The sequence below is a fragment of the Montipora foliosa genome, chromosome 9, assembly GCF_036669935.1.
Source record: "Montipora foliosa isolate CH-2021 chromosome 9, ASM3666993v2, whole genome shotgun sequence".
NCBI classification, from domain to species: domain Eukaryota; kingdom Metazoa; phylum Cnidaria; class Anthozoa; order Scleractinia; family Acroporidae; genus Montipora; species Montipora foliosa.
The window spans coordinates 49,475,131-49,498,767 of NC_090877.1; the positions used below are offsets into that span (position 1 = coordinate 49,475,131).

Below are 23,637 nucleotides of genomic sequence, written 5' to 3' on the forward strand. Positions count from 1 at the left end.
TAGTTAAACCTATTGTTTTGTGGTGTTCTCGTAGCCAATCCTAATTAATAGATAAGTAGACGACGATAACAGGAGGCATATTAGAAATGTATTTTTTTTCTTTTATAAATCATATATTACGTAGCGGATCACTGACTATTTTCAGTGTAAACAAAAGCGTAAATCGTTTTCTGGTTTAACGCCATATTAGCCATTTTGATCAGTCCAAAATAAGGTGTGTTGTTAAAACGAACCTTTCTTGTCCTCAAAACAGCACACTAAGAGGTATTTAGATAAACACACCTTTTCATGTGTAGTTTTAAGGCCTCATGGGAATGATAAATATGCATTGGAAATAATCTGAATCATCTACTACTTTTGACTTTGAAAAATTGCTATGAAAGTGATCTCGTAACATTCCTACAAAAGGAAACCAAGAAGAGGTTGCCTATTTACGGAGTTAGGATTTCGGGTTATATTTTCGAGTTGGACTTCGGTTTGAGTTGGATTTTGAGTTGGTCAGTGTAAAATGAAGACTGCAGACCAAGGGTAAAATAAAGACTAAGGTTATAATGTAACTGTTGAAAAAGCCCAAACCCTTTAGAAGTACTAACAGTTAAGCCTCAATATTGTTTTATGCCTAATTAGGCTTAAAACTAGTACTTCTAAAGGGTTTGGGCTTTTTCATCAGTTGCATTATAACCTTAGTCCTCATTTTACCCCTGGTTTGCAGTCTGTATTTTACATTGACCAACTCGAAAGTCCAAGTCGAAATCCAAGTCGAAAATCCAAGTCGAAAACCAAGTCGAAATCTTAACTCGATAATTAGTCTTTCTCAACCAAGAGGACTCAAAAACATATTTGAAGACGTAATTATGAAGTAAAAAAAGACAGTAAAACGAAATCTTTTAATACTACAAGACCAGAAGACACCATTAAATATGGGTTGTGACTAGAATGGATACGATGAGACACTTGAGTGTCTCTTTAAGGATTATCTCGAACACAAGGAATCGAGTTGGTTTTTTTTTCTTCAAAAGAGCTGTTGTAACCACCGATGAGATTCAATGAAATGCGTCAGTTCTGGTTGACGAGTTATTGTGCTCAGCAATGAGTTGGTGAAGGTCTCGGGGTAGTGTTCCTAACATAATCTGCATCGCACAGGTTACATACTTATAAAAGGATAAACAACGCATTGCTGATTAACAAGTAACTGCTCACTGATCTTGTTTCTTTCTAACAAAAATTGCTTGTAGAACGCTATAAGGCTGTACTATTCCGAAGTGATGATAGCTTCTTTGAACACGACTTGACACATTTATCAGATAATCATGTCTTTCTTTCCCTGTGCTAATTTTTTCCGTGTTGTATCTTCAGATGGGAGTGGATATCAAGAGACTTGTTTTTCAACTTTCAAACGCCCCTGACAACATTCCAGCTGAAGATGTAAGTTTTGCTTTCTAACAGTGATTCTTATTAACATATCATTCTGCATAACATGGTTTTAACCCGTTTTTACTCAGTTGTAACGATCATTTCCTACCTAAGACAACGGTCATCGAGATCAGTATTGCTAAACAAGTGAGGTCGGTTATTGTTAATGCATAAAGTGGTTCTTTCATGGAAAGGAGCCCCGAAAATACGCCCTTCATTACGATTTAAAGCTAAACAACTTGAACCATGAATATGTGATATTTATCACAGATAGACTGATTCATCTTAATCAGGAATTTACATTTCCCAGAGCGGTTGAATTGATGCAATCTTATTCTCTGCACTCTTTTGTTTTGATGTTTCGCTGTATTTTGTTGTTGTTGTTATTGTTGCTGTTACAGGTTGTTGGCAATTTGCTTAAGTACCTAGACGATGACCTGATGGTACTTAACACAAGTGTCATCAAGTCTGTGTTTGAAAGGTGAGTGCAGTAATGCGCTGTTACGACACCATAAAGATAAAAAAAACTATAAAATTGCAACTGCACCGGCCACCATTCTACTTAACTATACTTAATATGATGGTATAATCTGGTTTTGGCGAAAGATGCATAAACCCAAAATAGAGCCTTTGTACAGTTGCATTGGTGTAGATAGTTTATACTTTATTCTCTTCGAAGATCATCAGACTCGGATTTCTGAGACCCGCGGTGGATCATCGCTTGTCTTCATGGTTGTTTTCCATTTCTTTCCCAGTTTTTCGCGCGATTTGTCGTTTAAAACGTATTACAATCAGTAAATGTTTTCGTGGAATTGCTTGTACTTCAAAGAGGATTTAGACACCCTTTTGAAATTCGCCAATCGGTTAAGTCATTCAGATTGCATAATCTGACAGATACTATTACAGTCTCAATGCTTCTTTCTTGTTTCTAGAATTCTTCAATCCATGTGGGAAATAGTGCTTGAGAACCTCTACAATGCGATTAAAGCGAACTTAGGGGTAAGATTATCACATGTTTGTCTTTAGCTCCATGTTTCGCTTTGTTTATCTTAAGATTGATTGAAATTAAGCTTCGCACTGGTTTACCTAAAGTTAAGGTAAAGGTCCTTATTTTTGCGAGGGTAGCACGTGACAGTCAACTAGAGTTACTGATAAACTAGTGGCCCTCGGTGCGCACCTTTTACCCACCTTCCTCCGACAATGGTCCGTTTTACGAGAATTCAAAGCTACAGCTACACGAAACAGAAGAAAGTCGAAACAGACGTCAATCGAATGACGGGCGGGGATCGAACTGGCGACCCTCTAGCTCAGAAGGCCGCGCACTAACCGAATGAGCTAGCCCTGCCTCTCTGGGCACGCAGAGATTTCACAATACCACACAATGTACAACGCGCCCCCGAGGCATTAATCAGGGACATTCCTAACTTGGGCAACTCCAGCTAGTGGTCACTGTGCCGGGGCCAACTGATGATGGGTCCGGCCTCTAACTAATCGACTACACTGCTTCCCATAAGTGCGTCTCCTGTTTCCAGTTTAATTGATCTTAATACGTGATGAGGGTCTTTGTTTTCCTTTCTGTTTAGAAAACCGAATTGTTTTACAAAAGGCAGCACGAAGCACTTGAGGTAAGAATCGAATACAGGAGCTAATACTAGCCTAGCACGTATGGAACGGCAGTTCCCTTCTATAGTCTCTCCCCACTGCATTGTTATGTAGTTGTATCTATTATGGTTTTTGGATTTTTTTTTTTTTGTAATTTCAGTAAAAATGGATTAAATTAATGAAAATGTCAACCACCCTCGGCTACCAGGAAAAGTTCTTGGGTTGCACAAATGAAATGGCGACGAAAAAAAGTGTGGAATGGGAAACCTTGACGTTTAATAATTTTATTCTTTTTTTGCTTTTTTCACTCCAAGAAAATGGTCCTATTGTTTCAAAACGCACAACTTAAAGCTAAGCTAATAGACGACTAGTAATATCACTGAGAACCAATCAGTTCAATTACCACAGACCTGTACGATTCACTGACAATGCAATGTTGTCTTAGTCCTTGTGCAAGTATTAAGTCTGTAAAATAGATTAAATTTTTATTTTTCAAGGGGTGAAAGAATAAGAAATTTAACCATTCACGTACCAACATTAACCCTGACATTAACCCTTGAAGCACTTATTACTCTTCAAGCGATTCATCTACCATTTTGAGATTTTTTTGCTTTGGTACGAAGAATAACAGTCGATATTTTGTCTGTCGGTAGATTGTGCTGAGTTTCTTTCATGCTGATGGTGTTGGGCTTCAGCTGGACCAACTACAAGCGGGATTATACGGGGTAATTATGCAAGGAAACCCATGAAAGCTCGAATTCTAGTACAGTTTTAGACGCAATCTCACTTCAACCGCCCACTGTGGTTTAAGCTTTGAATTTTTTTTAAGTTTGAGAGCTTTGCAGCATTTTTGGCGATAAATAGATTAATCACTCCATAAACATTCCGCAAAAAGTTTTCAAATAATCACGAATATGCTACTCGAACATGAACAATAGAAAAACCTGAAAAATCAGTTTCAGGCCATAATATTTACACAAAACGTCTTACTATCTAGCTTTTGCTAATTTCCGGCTATTGATAGACAACCCTCTTGTCTCTTCATGCTGGATGGAACAAGTAATGAGAAAGGTCTATCTGTTTAGTCCTTGTAGTTGAAGCCTATTAAACAATAGATTTAGACTTTTTCTCGTTTTTCCTTAGACCCTGGTTGATAGCCTGGAAGTGAGGAAGCTATCTACGTTTAAATTAATTCAGCACTACTTTGCAGAGAAATGTGAAGAACAGGTACGAACCTGGACCTTGACAGAACTTTTTTGAATTTTGAATTTTTAACGAAAAAGGAAAAAAAAGAGCTCTTGTATGGAAAATTGCTATTTCTAAGAAACCGGCTTACATTGTCTCCAGGAACTCATCAAATGTCAGAATAACAATGTACTATTAATCCTATGGGCCATTTCGGAGTTCATGTCTGCCTCCTTTCAAAAGCGAGTCTAAGTGCGAAGTTTTTGTGATGATAATTAGTTCTACTTTACATATGAATGAAAACTATTTTGTATAAGAAAAACTTCGCACTTAGACTCGCTTTGAAGCGGAGGCACGCACTATTGCATGCTCTTGTTTCTTAAAAATTGGGGTGACTGCCTATTGGTGTTAATTCTTCTATTTTGTAATGTCTACACTCGGGTGGTCAAGAAGTAATGTTTGCGGTCTTCGTTAGCTGTCTTACTCGTTTTTATTTCCTTTCGAAGTCGGTAGCTGGTAAATATTTTTGATGCCTAACAAGAAATAACAGGAGCTCTCATGAAAGGAAAGGAAAGGGACTTTATTTAAGTGTCTAGTGGTTCTAGCGCTGGAGCGCTAATTGGGGACACTGTAAACTGAAATGAACAATGAAAGTAAATCAAGTCAAATGTTGGTTTTTAAGGAGAGGGGAAACCGGAGTGCCCGGAGAAAACCTCTCGGTGCAGAGTAGAGAACCAACAAACTCAACCCACATATGACGCCGAGTCCGGGAATCGAACCCGGGCCACATTGGTGGGAGGCGAGTACTCTCACCACTGCTCCATCCCTGCACCCCAATGAAAATAATAATTTTGCAATTTGTCCTTAGGAAAAGGTGGAAGAAAAATATGGAGTTGTGACGTTGAAAGTGTTTTATGATATCAACCATAAGAAGTTGCTAGTGAATGGTGGGTTCGCTCCTTTTTGCTTTTTACAAATGCTGAACGTAAAATGATAGTATTTTATTTGCACATTTACCTTATTCCCCTTTTCCCTTTTTCCCAAAACCCCTGGGATTTCCTCGTTGATGGTAATCTGTGTCCCGGAAACACTTTGAATCTGTAAACACTCTTTAAATCAGTAATAGTATAGTATAGTATAGTATAGCATAGCATAGCATAGCATAGCATAGCATAGCCAGAATAGTATACTCTATACAGTATGTGCAGAAGACCACATGGGGAATAATTTCTTCTGCACTCTGTTATGAAGCTGCACACGTGTGATGTGGTCTAACGTGTGAAGTAGCGTGCAAGGCGTTTTTGCGGAACATCAGGTCCTCGGGTTTTCTTGCCCACCTTTTGCCACATTTCTTGAGTGTCAGCCATGATTACAACTTTTGGTCTGGCTACCACAGGTTTGATCCGGTGATGCCCAGAACTTACCCCCTAGCCGATACCTTTGTTGCATGCCAAAAATGTGCGTGACTGTATTTTAGATTATTTATTGTGGCTAACCATCCATGCATGTAATTTAGTAGTTATTGTATGACAGTATGTATTGTATGATATACCATTACGAGATGAGTTGAATAAACTGATTATTATCTTTTTCTTAAATAATAAATTTATTTAATATGTCATCGCTAATTACAGTTTTTGTGAATTTAAAAACGAGACAGAAAGTTACATTTACATTGTTTTGTTTCACTAAGGCTGGGGGACTACTATTATTATTGTAAATGTAATGAAAATTTACCTAATATTAAAAATTCAATAATTAAAACTTCACTAATAGGGGAGTAAAAAAAAAATCAAAATCTAGCGTCCTGAAAGTTCTCATTCGACGTCAAAGTCCATCTCTTGTAGGTTGAGATTACTCTTCTCATTGAGCGCGATCTCCTTAAGCATAGGAGGGATGTTCTCGGGATGGTAAATGAGACTCTTGTTCTTATCCAAGACATTGTCATCGAGTAGTGCTCGCCTTTCTTGGCTCACAGGAGTTCCTCTAGTCGCTTGTGATAGACTTGACATTCAAATGCCATGCCTCCTGTAGTGGCGAACCCCAGCGGTGTGAACGTGGCTTGCTCTGCTTGCGTAAATACTTTTCTTTTCTTCACGTTTTCACGCTAGCGATATATTTGCTGAGAAGTAAGGTCTTTGTAAGATTCCGCATTTGGGTGACACACCCATACGTCAAAGCCCGTGCATGAATGTCAAGCCGAGAGTCAGGGGCTGTATTATCCCCCCCTGGCTAACGACTTACCGGTGATCTCTTGCAGAACAGGTTCAACTTCAACATCATGACAGACCAAGTTATAAGAACCTGAGAAAACCTGTGACCAAGGGTTCCACGCAATCTCTTCTCCTTAGATTATGTATCAAGCACCTTTCTCAGAATCCTTGCTGTTCCTAATAGTGCTCTTATTTGGTAGGAACGCTGTTCGGAGTGTAATGCCCAGTTTCCCAACCCAGTCGCCTAACTTTCCTGTTATTACCTGAGCAATTTTCAAATTACACATTCTCACGATTTCTCTCTTCAGGTCTTGGTATTTTGCAACCTTTCACCCTTTTTTTCACTGCGTTTTGCATCTCCGGGGATAGCGATGTCAACAATAGAGCAGTTGTTATTATTATTATTATTATTATTATTATTATTATTATTATTATTATTATTATTATTATTATTTATTTATTTATTTATTTATTTATTTTATTTTATTTTTTTTTTTTTTTTAATATATATATATATATCATTTCATCAGTGTATGAGTAGTTGAGACGAGATAATTTTTGTTTCTCCTAGTGCTAAATGCCAAGAATCTTCCGCCGCTGGATACAAATGGTACGGGATGTGCTTTTTATAACAACACCTTTCATGATTTCAGCGCATTTAAGTCATGAAACAAATTAGAGTTTAAGGGAACATTCGTTAGGGGTTATTCTGGAGTAGAGATAAACAAAACATTCGGTTTACTTTTCCTTTTACATGAATTCCAATTTTCAAATCAAGGAAAGCGTTGATAAAAACAGGGAACGGTTTAAGAGCTCTTTTTCTGCCGTAGCCCTGGTTTTAAAGGGAACCTCCACTAAAGCAACAAAATAACTTTAAACCGCAGAATATAATGATCACAATTGAAGTTGCTCAAACTTTTTCCAATGAAAGCGTTTGTATTCGAGAAAAATAAATTTCAAAAACGCTTGTTTTGGCTTTCAAATTTACCGGGCGCCGCCATCTTGAATAATTGTGACGTGTAATGGTTGCCCTATTGTTCCAGAACAAACGCTCTTTGTGTCAGAAAGACAAAACAAGCGTTTTTGAAATTCATTTTTTTCGGATACGAACACTTTCATTGGAAAAAGCTTGAACAATTTTAATTGTCAACATTATGTTCTGCGGTTTGAAGTTATTTTATTTTAGTGGAGGTTCCCTTTAAAGTCGCCTAAAAAACCACCCCGCGCCATAAAATGCGGCCCTAAGTATTCCAAACAGAGCACTTTGAAAGCTGTGAAAAAGAATGTAGATTACAGATAATTTTATTTGTGCATCACATCACGTTAAAATTATATTAAAGAAATCAGAACTTTCACTTAAAAAAATCTTTAATTTTTCTTTAATGCGAATTAACTTTCCCCACACAAACATTGGTGCAACATTCAGTTAGTTGCCACGCAATTTTCCGCCTCATATTGTTTTTTCTTTAGCTTAGAACAATTCAGTTTCTTAGTGAATCACAGTGCTTTCACACGCGTTTTATCATTTTAGGATTGGCTGATCCATATGTGACCTTAAGACTGTTGCCAGAAGATTTGTTTGCCAAGGAAGTCAAGAAAACGCAGACCATTAAGAGCACTTTGTTTCCTCTTTTTGACGAACTGTTTGATTTGTGAGTACTTGAATAATTTATTTCTCTTCTCTGATCTAATCGCAGATTTTCTTTTCAATAGTACTTTTCTGACAATAATTGCAAACAACTTTGAACCTCATTACGTCGGCCAACCATTCCTTCTTTGATCAACTTTGAAAGCAGCGATGAATTTCATTGCAATCATCTATTTTATACACTCAATTTATTGGCAGGTTTTCAATTTTTCCGATAAAGCCTACACTTAAGGCAAGCAAGAAAACTATTTATAATTCGTAAGGGCATTCGCACGTGTCCCCAGCATTCATATTTAACTTTAAGTGATGAATGAAACAAAGGTTTGCAGTAATATAGAGACGGTTCACCGCGACCGCCGTTTCCCTTATTCTTCGTACGAGGGTATATGTTGTCGTTTAATTTTGCTCTTGCTTTGATTTTTTTTTTTTAACCGGTTAATTTTTTTTCAAACCAGTTTAAATTTTTTAAACTGGTTTTATTTTTATCAACCGTGTAAAAAAGGGATTTTCTTTTTTGGGGGATGTAGTTAAAAAAAACAGAGGCTTGGTTTTTAGGGGGTCTGAAAAAGAACTAGACATCTTTTCCTCCTTTCTACTCACCTACCCCTCCCTGATCCTCTCCAGTACCTTTATCTTACCCCACCCTTCTTTCACATATCTAAGATTAGGGTCAGGGTTAGGATAGGGCTAGTCAAGAAAACGCAGACCATTTAGAACACATTGTTTCCTCTTTTTGACGAACAGTTTGATTTGTGAGTACTTGAAAGCAGCGATGAAGTTCATTGCAATCATCCATTTTATTCACTCATTTTGCTTAACCCTAATTACTAAAAGGCGGGCAGTGTCCTTAATACACCTTACGTGGAAGTTAACCATTCAAAATAAATGCCTAACCCTCACCACTAAGCTGAGCATTTAACCCCAAACACTAAAAATTATGGTTCACATGCAATAAATAATAATATTATTATTATTGTCTTTGATAACATCAGAGACAACAATCTATCATAATAATCTTAAAATGATTTCTCTAGTTTATTTTATACATACTCACATGAAAGTAATTACAGAAAGATATCCAAACATTTTAATATGGGCAGTGTTCTAAAAAATTTAAACCTTTTTAAAAAATCAAACTGGTTTGAGAAAAATGAACTTTTCAAGCCAAAAACAAAATTAAACCACAACATATACACCATGATGTCATATCATCAACAAATCTGTTAATGTTATAAATGCCTCACTCTAAGGAGTTTTCCGTAGCTCGAGATGGGCATCAAAACTGTTGTAATTCGAAGGTCATAGGTTTCACTCTATTTTTAGAACTTGGATTTCTGTTTCTTTTACGCCCTGTAACATGAATTTATCACTGAGTACTGTTATTCCAGTGACGTCGAACCTAAGCTGCTGAAAGAGACTGGTACCTGCTTACACATCACTATCATGGATTATGACAAGTTTTCAAATGACGACATAGCTGGTCACTCTTTTTTCAACCTGAGCAATGTTATGGGTTTGCGGGAAGCTGTTGCTGGGGGCTTTGGAAATGTACCACAACAGATGTTAAATATCTTCCATCCAAAACCTGGCGGCCAGTACTTTGAACGTAAGACACCACTTGTTTGTTTTTCGGTTTACACCATGGTATTTTGGCTGTGGATCCTTAAGTCCTTTTTTAGATTGGGATTAAAATCAGATAAACGGCCGAAGCCTAGCATCGCTGCCACTGGCGAAGTACACCTAGAAACATCTGTAGTGCATGATATTGTAGAGCCCGCAGACCAGCGGGACACATTGTCCATTCAGAACCTAGATAGGAGTTCCTGTATTTCGATGGGTAGTGCATCGAACAGGTGTTGCGGAGGTCGTATGTTTGAATGCTGCCTAGCATTCTGATTTTTGAGATGCACTTTCGCCCTTGCTAAGAAACTAGCTTATTTAAACTTAACTTACTAATTTTAATCACTCGAAAACGAGTCTTCACTATGGCGAGCGATACTAAAACGCCAAAACTATTTGAATCATCCATATTTCCTGAAAGGCTTATACACGTCAGTGATTGCATTAAATTGGAAACTCTACTGTGGACTCTTGTGTCGTGTCTTCTCCTTTTCTCCCTCAGCCAAAACCATTTAGACTTTGTTTTATCCTTATTTCAGTTCTGGAGTCAAGAGACGAAGAAACAGCAAAACTTTTCGTGAAAGCAGAAAAGGACTTGTATGAGAAAACCATCAGTGCTCATGCGCGATAAACCAGTTCTCGAAGATATTTTGTATAAAATCACCCAATGACGTGTAATGGAATAAACGCGTAAAATTACCCTGAGGAAAATATTAATATTGCTGGCCTTACCAGTTTCTGTTTATTCAAAGAATTGTCATGGTTAATGTTCTTAGCTCAATTCATTCTTGGTAATTAAGGCTTTCTCTTTTTGATTGTTATGTGACAATAATTTATTTCATTCCTTTGACCTCAATGTAATGAATCATGTTTGCCATACCCGGTGTGTGACCAATACGACCAACAAGTTCATTTATATAGCTTCAGTAACAGTATCCTATTGAAGTGAAAGTGGACTAAAAAACGGTTAAGGTAAGCGGTGTAAACGCGAATTACAGATGTATTGTGCGAAGATTAACGCCAAATAACAAATGAAAGAAGTTTTTGCGATTTTGTCGCTTCAGTTTATTAATGCTTGCATTGGAAGTTGTCAGTTCATTGGGAGCTTAAGCAGAGCAGATGATTCCATTTATCAAAACTTGGTTCAATTTCGGCTTCATTGTGGCTCTTTTCAACTTTGGATTCGACTCGTCAGCTGATTCTAGCTCAAACCTATGCAAGATTTGGATTTCCCTCTAGGGTCTGATGTGCCTCGTAGGTACCGAATAATGGGAATTTGTAACGCAGCAGAAAAGATCAATTGACTCGGTTTGCTCCCTCTAAGGATTGCCTTATTGAACAATGTTTATTAAGTTTTTGTTTTGTTCTTTAATTAATGAAATAAAGTTTACATTTAATAAATTGTACGTGTGCTAGTCAGTGGCTCAGTGGTTAATGTGTTTGCCTTGTGATTTGGAGATCCGTGGATGGAGGTCGCAAGGTTGGAGTCTTATTCATTGATTTCCGTAAGGCTTTTGATTGTGTAAATCACACTATCCTTGTTGAAAACTTAAAGGAATTGGAGTTATGGGTAGTATGTGGAATTGGATCAATGATTACCTCTCCAACCGTGTGCAAAGGACTCAAGTTAATGGTATAAGATCGGATTTAAGACCTGTTAAAGTTGGAGTACCCCAAGGGTCCTTATTAGGTCCCAGACTCTTTGCAACTTATGTAAATGATTTACCAGATCATGTTAACAGAGGGGCGTTATATATGTATGCGGACGATACAACAATTTATGTAATAGGTGACACACTGTTGATGAGATCGTTCTTGTTTTACAAGAGGGTCTTGACCAGGTGTATACCTGGTGCCTTAAGAATAGACTGATTATTCACGAGGGTAAATCTGAGGCAATGATTTTGAGCATTAATCCCTTCATTGGTCCTTTCAAACCTCTGAAGTTGGGTGAGGATTTTGTTCAGTACATATCCTCTACTGCTTGTCTCGGGGTTACCATCGATGATAAACTGTCTTGGTCTCAGCATATAAATCAATTTGTGTGTCATTCAATACTAAAGTCAAAATGCTGAGACGTATAAGTTTTTTACCCAAATCTATGTTAGAAACTCTGTATTTTAAGACTGTAATCCCAAGTGTCCTCTATGGGGTTGTGGTTTGGGGCTCTGGCTCCAAATTTAAAGAATTAGAATTGATACATATTAGAGCTGCTAGACTAATTCATAAGTTGCCAAAGGGCATGACTGATGAAGATATTTTAGCAAGAGCGGGGTGGATGCCTCTTGAATATTTTTATAAATTTCGTATTTTAATGATTACTCATAAGGCTTTTTATAATTTAGGTTTAGAGGAAATAAATTCATTAGTTGTTAGGACCTGTAAGAGCTATAATCTTAGGAAATCTTTAAATATTTTAGTTAATAGACCAAACACTGAGCTTGGTCGTAATTCCTTTGTACACAGGGCTGCAATCGCCTGGAATTCCCTGTCTGATAGTGTAAGATCTTTTTCTAATCAAACAGGCTTTAAAAATGGACTGAAGCATTTAAAACATACTGTTATGAATATCACTTTTGAAAAAGACAGCTCAGTAGTTTATAATAAGCATTCCGATTTTTATCATTATTAATACATATTTATGTTTTATTTATTTTTTTCACAATTTTATTACAGTAGGTCCACATCAGCTGTAAAGTTACTTTTTTCCTCTTGACCTGCTTTACTAAATAAAGTTATGTATGTATGTATGTATGTATGTACTCGTGGTAGTCCTTGGTTCAACTTCTCGGCTGCACTTGTAAATAGCCAACTTGCTTACCTCCGGCCAGTTATTCTGTTCGTTTCATTGACCGTGAAAGGCCCTTATAGGGTAGTGGTCAAGTAAGTATCTATGTATTCGGTCAAATTTGAAATTTAGTCTGTTCACGCTGTTGAGATCTGCTCATGTGACCACCAAATGACCCTAAATGCCGACAAGTGTATAGTCATGAACATCGATTTTAAGAAGAACAGTCAACGGTCATTCATTCCGGCCATGTGCCGATTAGCCAACAACACTTTGTAAATATGCGTCCGATTAGCTATCTGCTTATTGTTCTATCTTCCTTGGCCCAAGCGTTTCGGGGCTCTCTGTGTTATACATTTACGAGCGGTCTTTTTTGCGTCTCATTCAAGCGCACACCAGTTCTTGAATACTCTGTTTCAAGGGCGTGCCCGTGCCCCCCCCCCCCCCATCCCTTCCTAAGCCTTTTTTCAGCAAAAAACCTACAAAATTCAGGTGGCGAAAACGCCGCAATCTGGTGAGTACCCTCTGTTTGACACAGTGTGACCCCCCCCCCCCCCCTTCGACAAATCCTGGCTACGCCCCTGTGTTTGCGATAACTCATAATCTATTTATAACTTTATCTAGGGGGCTTATAATAACGTATCTTGTATTTTGTTTAAGCCCACCTCAGATTCATACATTCTTGTTCATATGTAATGTAGTGAATTTTGAAACTGATTAAGTAAACTATAAAAAATCCTACTCTTGGCCTTTTCACAGTATTTACCCCCGTTTTTCATCTTGGCCAATAATGCCACCAATTCAGACTCATTTATACATTATTCTTCTTGTTTACTAACCCTTGCCACCTGTCCCATTTACGCTAATAAGAAAGTTTTATAAAACGACTTTAGGACCTTATGGCTGATGCAAATGACGATTTTGTTGCATTATTTTTATTAAGGGATATTTCCAGTATTTAAAATATTTAATTGACAGTTATCTTTTAATGTTAAATGTTTTAAAGTCATACTCTATTAATATCTTGAAAGTAATTTTTATCAACTCGTTTACTGGTTTCACTGAGCTACGAGATCTCTCTCCGAGTAAAAGTTACAAATATAAAGGTAAATTTTGTGAATTCATTTTAAGTTTGCAAAAATTAAGTGTCCAGATTAATGTTAACCAGCGTGGCAACAATTTCTCACTCAACTTCCTTTACACCTGGCCCGAGTTCCTCAATGGCCGGTTAACATTTGCTCTTGAAACCGTGAATATGGACACATCTAAGTAAAGGGTAAGAAAGAAATCTTGGCGTAAATCCTACATTCTATACTTTAGAAAGTTCCTTACTGGTTTATGTTGCTAGAAAGCAGCTTTAATAATCATCTTAACGGCTTGTTATTGTTGTAATTTTTTTTTGTGATAAGTGACTTCTTACACGAGCTTTTTGTCTTTTTGAGCTCAAATCGCACATCCACTAATCACTGTTTTCAAAAGCGGAAAAATAAAAAAATTATTTTTCATCAGCACAGACATTAAGGTCATGCAACCTTTGAATTTCCTTGCTCATTGACGTAAAAAGACCACGACAAAAATGTTAAGCAAAAACTTTAGCAGTAACAAACCTTCAAACAGTATCCCGCTGGGTAATACAAAAAACTCAGTTTTTATTGTTTTGGTCTTGGGTGGATTGATGTTGTTATTAAAAGCGGCCTTCTCAGTAAACAAAACGAATCTCACTGCCTTTTCAGAAGTAACAAGTCTTGTTGTTAAAACTATAACTAATATTCTGAGATTCTGAAGAAACGTTTCCGTGCCAAATTATATCAAAAGGCAGTGTTAAGTACTAGGAGGAAAACTTGGAATATTCATTCTCCAAGTTAGAGTGGGCGACCTTGTCACACTTCAATCCTTTCTAAACGGAAGGTAATACTAAAGATTTTGCCAAAATTTACTTCGGTTTATCAGCCATAAGAACTACGTCGAAAAGAGATAAGTACACTTAATATGTCTGTTTTTTGGAGGATTAAAAAGTTATATATTTGCATCTCAAAAAACAAGACTTGGTAATCTATTGTTGAGTTACTCACATCCGCTGTAGTCTCAAACGCAGCACATCGAGCTTATTTAATTTTAATTTATCAAGAAAAAAAGCAACAATTCAATTTATTAACACTGACGACCCAAGTGCCTTCAGGCTAACGTTTAAAATGCATATCGTATACATATATATATATATAGATATATACAATTTCAATTTTTTTTTTTTTTTTTTTTTTAATGTGCAAACTGAAGTCCCTCGGTTGTAGTGGTTTTTTTTTTGTTTGTTTGTTTATTTCAACTTCCTGTTTTTGCAGGGGCTTTTATCATCTCATTTGAAGATATTTTACTCACAAAAATAATAAAAGTCTTTCTATTTAATAGAAGTAAGCTCTGTAAAATTATGAATATCAATACTTCAACACTGAATATATAGGGAAACTGAACAGTTTCTCTCAACTTGTGTTTCGCGTTTTACTTTGCATATTGCCACTGTCATTATAGAAGCGCGTGGGGAATTATAGCCTTGGGTAAATGCTTCGCTGACTTTTCTCTGTCAGTTTTGGCAGTGAAGTCCAAATCCTTTGTTGTTGTCGTAACTAAAAACGTTTCGATGACACTCTGGGAAAAATGCGCACAAAGTTTCAGCAGGTTTACACGTAAATTCGTATCGTCTCCTTCATCTTCTCTTTCATGTGAATGCGTCACAAGACATGGTGTTTGGAAAACATATCATGCTTCAATTTCGAAGTTACGTCAAGAAGCTAACACGCAGCGTCATTGGTAAAGAAGAAGCTCAATTTACCATGAAAGGCTTAAGGCACATCTTACGATTTTAGACTGGAAGACAGCTTTACTTGATCCGAACTTGCTGCACAGTAGCCGTAACATCCGACCTCGGCTTGCTGCATCAACTGAGCGTTGAAAGTGGATTGGAACTCTTCCAATGCTTCTTTCTCGATGTTTTCTGCTGTTTTCAGCAGCATTTTTCCTCTTCGCCGGGACGTGGGGGATTCTTTGCTTACAAGTTTCTCTGCCTCTTTCAGCTGGTCTGCTTTCTGTTAATCGAATCAAAATACTTTGTTAAATACTTAGTGACGGATCAGGCTTTGGAGAAACTAAAATAAAGCCAGAGCGATAGTTTACCGTATTATTTTTCTTATCACCGCTTCTTGAGATTTCTCACAGCCTTGGTAAATTAATTTGTAAACTTTTTATCAAAGACCTGAATGAACACTCCATGTTGGGCTTATCTCAAACTTATCATTTAGAGTGTAAGTGCGATCTGTTTCGTCAACACTCTGCGAAGGCCAACAGCTCGTAATTTAATTCTTGTGACAAAGAAATATGTCAAATGTTTTGCCACATTATCAAACAGTTGGCCACTTTTCCGTTAAGTTTTAAATTTGAATTTGTGTCTTATTCGCTATAAACTGAAGATCGTCGGGCAGCAGTTTGTAATCAGTACCGCCACTAACGTTGCGGTTTCGTTATCGGTCAACCCGAGCGCGAGTTTTTTCTGTAAGATCTTGAAATTTCTTACCTGTTTTGCCGCTTTCTCCTTTGTTTCTCGAAGCATTTTGAAATAACTGGTTTCCTCTACGAATCTTGGGGTATTTGATAATCTTCGCTTTGGTCTCGGCTTTTGTGACATCTGTAAAGCAGAGCACGGTTTTCAGCAATTGTAAACAAGGAACTCTTTTCAAATCTGCAAAGTGAGCTTTCACTGACGATTCACTTGTATCGACTGACTAAACAGCTGTTGTGGATTGGTAAGCACAGAAGGCTAACGCTACTTGAGTTTTTTTCTTGTAATTGCGATGGCTATGGATTACACGTAAGCAGCCAATGTCTTTTCGTCTGACACTTCCCAACATTCAAATTGAGTGGGCTGCTTTGTCATTTACCGCGCGACCAGATGTTTCATTTTCCTGGATTCCTTTTATTTTGTTTCACTTCATTAAGGTGTGTTTTTATGTGATTAAAAATGGGATATTGTCTTGTAAATTTGCTTACAAATTAATCAATGATCGATATCGTCGTCTCAGCCTTGCATAACAAATCCCCTATTCGTTGAGCCGTTAATTTAAGGCATCATTATATTTTCAAATTAACATGATTGTCTGTGGAGTGGTAAAACAAAATGCAGGATGCATAAATTTGTGAAAATTATTCGTTAAGACAAAGACACAACAAGCGTTATCTATGTACACACAAACTTCAAAGACAACTACTCTTTTTTTTTTGTTTTTGTTTTTGTTTTTTTTTTGTTCTGTGATCGGAAAATCAATCGACCTTCAAACTACTTCTGCTAACTCCGTTTTTGGCGCAGTACAACTGTAAATACTCGAGCTGGTAGTAAATTTCAGTATTTGGTAGAATTTAAATGTAGTTTAAAATCCTGTATCAGCCTTTTTTATCAGTGTTGAGCCTTAAGTTTGTAATCGTACTATGTGATTACCGGACATCTATGTCAATTGATAAAACTCTTTGGATTTACTTTATGTTCAATGAGTTTCCCGCTGCTTCTGCAGCATTTTAAAAACCCACATGCCTAAAATTTCCTTGCATACATAATAAATGAAATATTCTGCCGTATAAGGTTACTTTGACCTTTGGCAGTCAATGAGTCATAGCAACAATCTATATTTCCTTTGTTTTATGTTTTTTTCTTTATCTAAACATTTAAAGACCACACACTAGAATCAATACTTAACGATTTGTATCGAAAAATACGAATTGGAATGACAGGATGCACAAAATTCAAATAACAGCTGTTGTAAGATAAATGACCGTTCGCTCTGATTAGAAACATGAATTTGAGAAAAATAAAAATATAGTAAAGGATAGTGACGGGGAAGCCTGAACTAGAAGCCTGGGGCTTATATGAGGATCCAGGCTCCCTCAAGATTAGTTAAAGTAGACCTTTGAGAAAAGATGACGCGATATTACGCATACATTACAGTATAACCAAGGATACAGGAAAAAAGAAGAAGAATACAACTTACTTACAAACAAAACTACTTACAAAAGGAGATTGGCATAATTCAGAACTAGAATATTTCAATAAAAGTTCACTTTTAAGGGGAAATTTTAAATTAGCTAGACTAGTCATGCGCGTTAAATGTCTGCTTAAAGGCCGCTCCAAAAGAGCGGTCCTTGATAAGAAATACGAAACTGTTTTAATGTTTTGCGAGACTTAATAGGTCGAAGGTTCTGAGAAAATCAAGTGTTGTAATTATGGACAAGAAAACCAGCCGTGAAAAGATTGTAAAAGGTCCAAGGCAGTAGATGATTACAATACGAGAACATAAAAATACCGTTTTGTAAAGAGTTGATCTCCGAGACCTTTAATATTTTCAAATTCTTAAAGCACGGATCCGAAGGATCTCGGAAACCTTTGTTGCCAATTATTTGCGTTTTTGTAAAAGAATGATCCGATGTAAATTGGTGTTATAAGTTGAAGCCCAGAGTAGGTTGCAGTGATGTAAGTAAGGATAAACAAGTGAATAGTAAAGCGACAGAAGGGATTTTTTGGGAAGAAAGTATCATCCCTTCAAAGAGAACAATAAGCTGGGTTGAGCTCTAAACAGACCTGGGGAAGTTGTCACTTTCATCTCGCATCATCCTAGGGACAATCTGTCTGGTAGCAAACTCGAGTTCAGATTATTCAGGAATACAAAGACTTTGTAACTACAGTATCCTCATATCATATATGTCGCTTTTACATTGAACAAGCGTAGATTGGATCTGAAGTTGATTTTTTGAATATATTTCTTTATTATGTGGCAAAGCCAGTCTTACACGAGTCTGAGCGCTCTGATTGGTACTTTCTCTGTCGGGATTTTGTAGTACGGACCGTTTCCATGGAAACGCTCACGGTTGATGAAATACACAATCTTCTGATGGTGAGTGATTTGTGCTTGTCAACACTTCATCACTTTGTATTTAATTTCTCATATTTATTTAGCAAGACTTTTGGAAGACCGTTACTACTACTTTCCAGAGCCTTCGATAGTCTGCACCACACCCCTGTAAACTACGCAATCTTGGCGTTTCAAAAAATTCTATTGAATGGTTTAGAAGTTATCTATCGAACAGATGCCAGTCAGTTCGCGTTGGTACCCATTTATCAGACGATCGTACAGTAGGACACGGTGTTCCGCAAGGCTCCATTCTCTGACCGACATTGTTTAACATCTACATCAATGACCTTCCTGGCATTCCAAGAGTATGCTTTGTGGAATCTTATGTGGACGATTCAAAACTTTATTTAAAATTTCCATTAAAGGAGGATAATAGTGCTATGACCCAGCTTGAGACCTAAAAAATATCGCTGCCTGGTGTTGTTCAAACAGTCTTTTAATAAATCCCGATAAGACTAAGTTACTGGTATTTGGAACACGTCGTATGCTTGAGAAGGTCCAAGTAATTTTAAAGCATCGCTTCTTGGTAAAGAATTGTTGCAGGTGCCTACTGCTAAGGATTTGGGTGTTGTTATCGATTTGGTTTAAGCTTTAATGAGCATGTAACACAGACAGTCTCTAAATGTATTGCAAGCCTTAGCCAAATCAATCGCAAGAAATATGCATTAAACAGGAAGACTCTACCATTATAATTAACGCTCTAGTATTTAGTAGACTCTTCTATTGCTCCTGTATATGGGGTAGTACATCTAAGAAGAACATGTCTAAGCTACAGAAGGTCCTGACCTGTGGTGCACACATTGTCACACATGCATCATCAAGGAAGTACGATCATATTTAACCAATTTTTAAGGAGTTAGGCTGGTTACCTGTCGAATCTATAGTCAAGCTTAAAGATGCCGCGACGATGTTCAAGTGTATGAACGGTTTAGCACCTAAATATCTTGGTGATAAATTCATCCGTCGATCAGACGTTCACTCACGTAATACAAGGAACAAGTCTAAATTAAACATCGGTTTGTGCAAATCTGCAACTGGTCAGCGTAGCTTTGTCTGTAGAGCTACTACAATTTGGAACAATTTACCTGATGACATGAGAAACATTCAAGATTTGAATGTCTTTATAAGATCGTATACGGAAATGCTTTTTAACAAACGCTTACAAATGTCTATATTATAATTACCGTTTATTATACTTTTTGCTTTGCACAAAGGAACTTTTTATATATACTTATTTTGTAAGTTGTGAAAAACCATTGTTGGAGATTTTAATAAAGTTTATTATTAACTGTTTCAGTGGCATCTCCACACAATCTACACAGTGGTGTCTCTGAAGTCTTATCAATGCTATACTTGATCGAGTTTGTTCTTAAAGCTTGTTCCTGAGCAGCAAGAATCAAACCTTCTGTCTCCTTTTTTTTAAGAACCATTCCTGAGCCATCTCCAAGACTTCTCTCAAGCTTCATCTGATATTTGTTGGACAAACGCACCATGTAGGGGTTTTTCCTTCCAGTTTTTAACTTTCTCGTCTTTCCTCCTCCTCTAATAGTCCTGCAGACTCTCTTCTTCAACAATCACTTTCTCCTTCAACGCAGCTTGAAGCATCCACTCTGTGCTCTCTCTAAGGTAGCCATGAAGGGATTTGCTCTCCCTTCTTACACACTCCTCGATGCCGATCAGTCAGTCACCTTCCTTTCTCGGCAGGTACAGCCTCGCTACATTACTCCTGGTGTGCAGACAGCCATTCATTGACAAGATCTTCCTAGTTCTTCTATCCATTGTCCAGTCCACAATCCCCGCACTGTTGCGTACTACACCTACAGCCCAGGTATTGATGCTATCGATCAAATTTCCTCCATTGAGTTTTGATCTACACAACTTCTCATTAAGCTTAAGCAACAACGACGGCGACGGGAACGAGAACGTCATCGCAAACTATTAATTCACGTTATTGTAATCACTTCGTGACTATTCCAACCTTCTTAGTATTACAAGGGTGTGGTATTTCCTCGAAAATAACACTAGTCAGAACGGCGCTTAATTTCGGGGAGAAAATGAAAATTTATCCTCAAGTGCTGACGTTCTTCATAAATCCTCAATTTTGGCTATCTCAAGTTCTTGTTTTGCTAGCGATGGCAATGAAATGGACAAAAGTGACAAACGCACGCGCACGGCCTTTTTTTTTTTGACCACTAAATATGTAAATTTGTGAGGTTCTCGTTGCCGTCGCCGTTAAAGGTCCCTAGTGTGACACCAATGACGGAACAAGAGATATTTAGCCGTGCTAAGACACCGTATCTGACTTTTTATTTTTATTTTCCAAATAGCAACGTGCATTTTTTTCCCTATAATTTTTCAGTGCGGGAAAAACTAACCGTTACAGACAAAAATTGAAAAAGTTAATTACGCTGCCAACATAGGGCAGTTCTTGCGAATTGGCTTATACAAACCTTTCTTCCAATCCTTTCCATTCTCTCCTTTCAAAAAGTAAATTTTTCACACTTCGCAAAGACGATTAAATGATGAGTCACTTAATATATTAAAAAAATAATCTTCTGTCGGCCGTGCGTCGTTTCAAGTTGGTCATTTGTGATGCATTGCTGAACAGCGTGTCGCATTGCAAAGTTGGATGAATTCGCACTTCTTGCGCAAGAGAAGAGCTATACAAGTTTTCACACATTAGGATCGCTTTCATGTTTCTGTTATTTAAACAAACGGCGGTATGATTCCGGTACAACGCTTATAATTAATGATGGCTTATTTTATTGGTGCTTATACATTTTCCCCAAGCTATCTTTTAACGAATTGTTAAGAAAGAACCAAAAATTTAAGGGAACAGCTGTAAGGTATATTTTCATAAAGGAAAGTTTAAGAAGTTTGTTCATTCGATTTTTTTCCCGAGAGTATTGCCGTTATTACAGAGAAAGCGCGGAATGAAATGTATGCTTCGTCGTCTGCTCGAGTCGATAGTATTACGTTGAACCTATGAATTGGAAGGTTTTTTGTCAATATTGTTTGCTGTATTATTTGTAAGACAGGCTCCATTTATTAGCTGTGTTTACAAGAGTAGCTTTCACTATTTTTCTGTGTTTGCACACCTGTTAAGATCGTGCGAATTGCACATATGCTATTTCCAATTGTTGCTTCATCAGATGTAATGCTATGAGACCCGCAAACTTCGTGGACCGCTCGTGTTTGCCCCAAAATGGTTCCATTGCGCACTTGCTTTATCTTGTCAACTTTGCTGGGAACATTTTTTCTTTCTAGAACGTCAGGGCTTGAAGGTCAACTAGAGCTTGAGAACTTTCAGAGAACCCACAACGATTCCATTTCAGATTTAATTTTCCTCCTCGATACCTCGGGAAGTTTGTGGTACTGGGACTCTTCCAGCCGAACATCGAAAATCGGCTTCGACGACGAGAAAGTGTTTGTGAACTCGTTACTTAGCCACATTCGCGTGAGTTTGCCAGCAACAAGAGTTTCAGTCATTTTATTTGGCACAAGGGCAACAATTGATATAAATTATATCAGTTATCTCGATGCTCAGAATCACAAATGTAATTTTAAAAAGAGTTTTCAGGGTTTAAAGTTTCGCTCAGGGCTGACCAACATGCATGATGCATTTCAGTATGCCGAGGACATTATTTTTGGAAGGTTAAGTGGCGAGAAGCGGCCCATAAAACAGGTCAAGACTGCCGTCTTTCTTCTTACAGACGGAGTGTGGAACCGCGGAGGAGATCCATATCCCGTTGCCAAAAGGCTGAAAGATGGAAAAATTGAGGTTTTCTCCATAGGTGTAACGAACGGAGTAAATATGAATGTGTTGAGGCAGCTTGCTACAGACAGCAGCCATGCGTTCCATTACAGTTCTTTTTCGCAGTTCAGAGAGCTTGCAAATTACCTCCGTGGAGGTGAGTATCAGATTTATTGTTTCAGTATTGGCCATTTGGTCTAAATGTGTATTCGCTAGGTTAGGGTTCGGGTTAGGATTATGATATCTGGATTTATGGCACAAATTTGCCTTTGATACTTGAAAAGTGTTTTGTGGCTTGGCTAAATCCCTTAATTTCTTCGCGTTTGAGTCAATTTCCATCCAATATTTGTAGAAACCATAACAAGACAAAATTTGAATATAAATGTTGACGTCATATTTTCAGCTGCTTATTGAATGACACCTAAGTTTGTCACAATAAATCTGTTGCTGAGCAATCGTAATCCGAACGAACTCTTGTTTAAATTGATCATTGCAATTATCTTTTCCAAAACTTTTCGCTTAGCAGATGAAAAAAATAACCGCTGTTCAGTTATCTACCAGTGAGATATGAGCTGGCAAGTATGAAGGGTTTGCCCACGTGACTAAGAATTGCGATTAAACGATAAGACTTTGTTTTTTAACAAAGCCGTAAATGTAGTGCGACGATTTAAATTTCTAATTTCTTCCCTTTTGATATATTTCTTCTCGAGATCCGTTTGAGCGAGACTGGGAACTCCATCAAACAAGAAGTCTTTGTGGATCATGTGACATAAAGGCCACATGTGCATGCGGTCTTTTAAGTGGGGAATACAAGTGTTCTTGCCCAAAAGGTTACTATGGGAGCGGATATGTTGGCGACTGTCATCGTAAGTATTTTAGTTGTTGCATAATTCTGGAACTTCCAGCGTTGGTGATGTATGAAGTCTTGAAATGTCCATTATAATCGTGAGAGCATAGATACTCTGTAATAGTCTACGTTTCCTTAATTTAGAACCCATATCTCCCGTGAACTGCATGTAGACGCACTGAGATAAATATTGTTTTCTTGCCCATTGTCTATGAAAAATCCTTGATATTTCAGCTTTTGCCGTTCGTTTTCGAATCGGGGATGGAAGTTAGTGACTCCATCATTTTAGTTGTTGAATGAGTTGATGCGGGGTCAGTTAATCAAACTTCGTTTAACAAAACACGAGCAGAGTTTTGTAAGGAAACTATCGTCTACTAAAACTTTCCTTCCCAATAAAAATTCCAGCACTTTGGTTAATTCGAAGCTGTTTTCATTCCCGAAAGTGTTGACAGGGTAGTTTCTAGTTAAAACCGTTTGGTTAAAGCATCTTCAGACGCTTAAAAAATCTACGACTGTCTTCAACAAAGTCCTCCATCGTATTGCATTTGTAATTTTCGCCTACCATTTTTGATATTTCGCGCCAGCGTTGATGGGGGAGTTCTCCCGCCAGGATATTTCA

General features: G+C 37.5%; 2 protein-coding genes, 1 long non-coding RNA gene and 1 pseudogene across 3 annotated transcripts in view; 3 read left to right on the top strand and 1 right to left on the bottom strand.

Moving 5' to 3' along the window:
- The window catches only part of LOC137969390 (BAI1-associated protein 3-like), a 42,274-nt gene extending 31,192 nt beyond the window's left edge, over positions 1-11,082 (top strand). The window contains exons 27-37 of the mRNA XM_068815604.1: positions 1,357-1,425; positions 1,815-1,894; positions 2,346-2,412; positions 2,997-3,038; positions 3,669-3,740; positions 4,159-4,242; positions 5,069-5,147; positions 6,985-7,023; positions 7,945-8,065; positions 9,450-9,667; positions 10,221-11,082. Of these exons, the coding sequence (XP_068671705.1) occupies positions 1,357-1,425; positions 1,815-1,894; positions 2,346-2,412; positions 2,997-3,038; positions 3,669-3,740; positions 4,159-4,242; positions 5,069-5,147; positions 6,985-7,023; positions 7,945-8,065; positions 9,450-9,667; positions 10,221-10,312 (963 nt within the window). The 3' untranslated portion in view covers positions 10,313-11,082. The remainder of the gene's footprint in view (positions 1-1,356; positions 1,426-1,814; positions 1,895-2,345; positions 2,413-2,996; positions 3,039-3,668; positions 3,741-4,158; positions 4,243-5,068; positions 5,148-6,984; positions 7,024-7,944; positions 8,066-9,449; positions 9,668-10,220) is intronic.
- A 350-nt stretch (positions 11,083-11,432) lies between these two features.
- On the top strand, positions 11,433-12,418 carry LOC137969391 (uncharacterized; annotated as a pseudogene).
- A 2,160-nt stretch (positions 12,419-14,578) lies between these two features.
- Positions 14,579-17,176, bottom strand: LOC137970327 (uncharacterized). Its single transcript, XR_011116808.1, has 2 exons — positions 16,035-17,176; positions 14,579-15,549 (listed from the first exon to the last, which is right to left on the bottom strand). It is a non-coding gene; the product is annotated as an uncharacterized lncRNA (long non-coding RNA).
- Positions 17,177-21,587: 4,411 nt separating this feature from the next.
- The window catches only part of LOC137971223 (sushi, von Willebrand factor type A, EGF and pentraxin domain-containing protein 1-like), a 45,214-nt gene continuing 43,164 nt past the window's right edge, over positions 21,588-23,637 (top strand). Inside the window, exons 1-2 of the mRNA XM_068818000.1 lie at positions 21,588-22,328; positions 22,882-23,037. Coding sequence (XP_068674101.1) covers positions 21,623-22,328; positions 22,882-23,037 — 862 coding nt within the window. The 5' untranslated portion in view covers positions 21,588-21,622. The remainder of the gene's footprint in view (positions 22,329-22,881; positions 23,038-23,637) is intronic.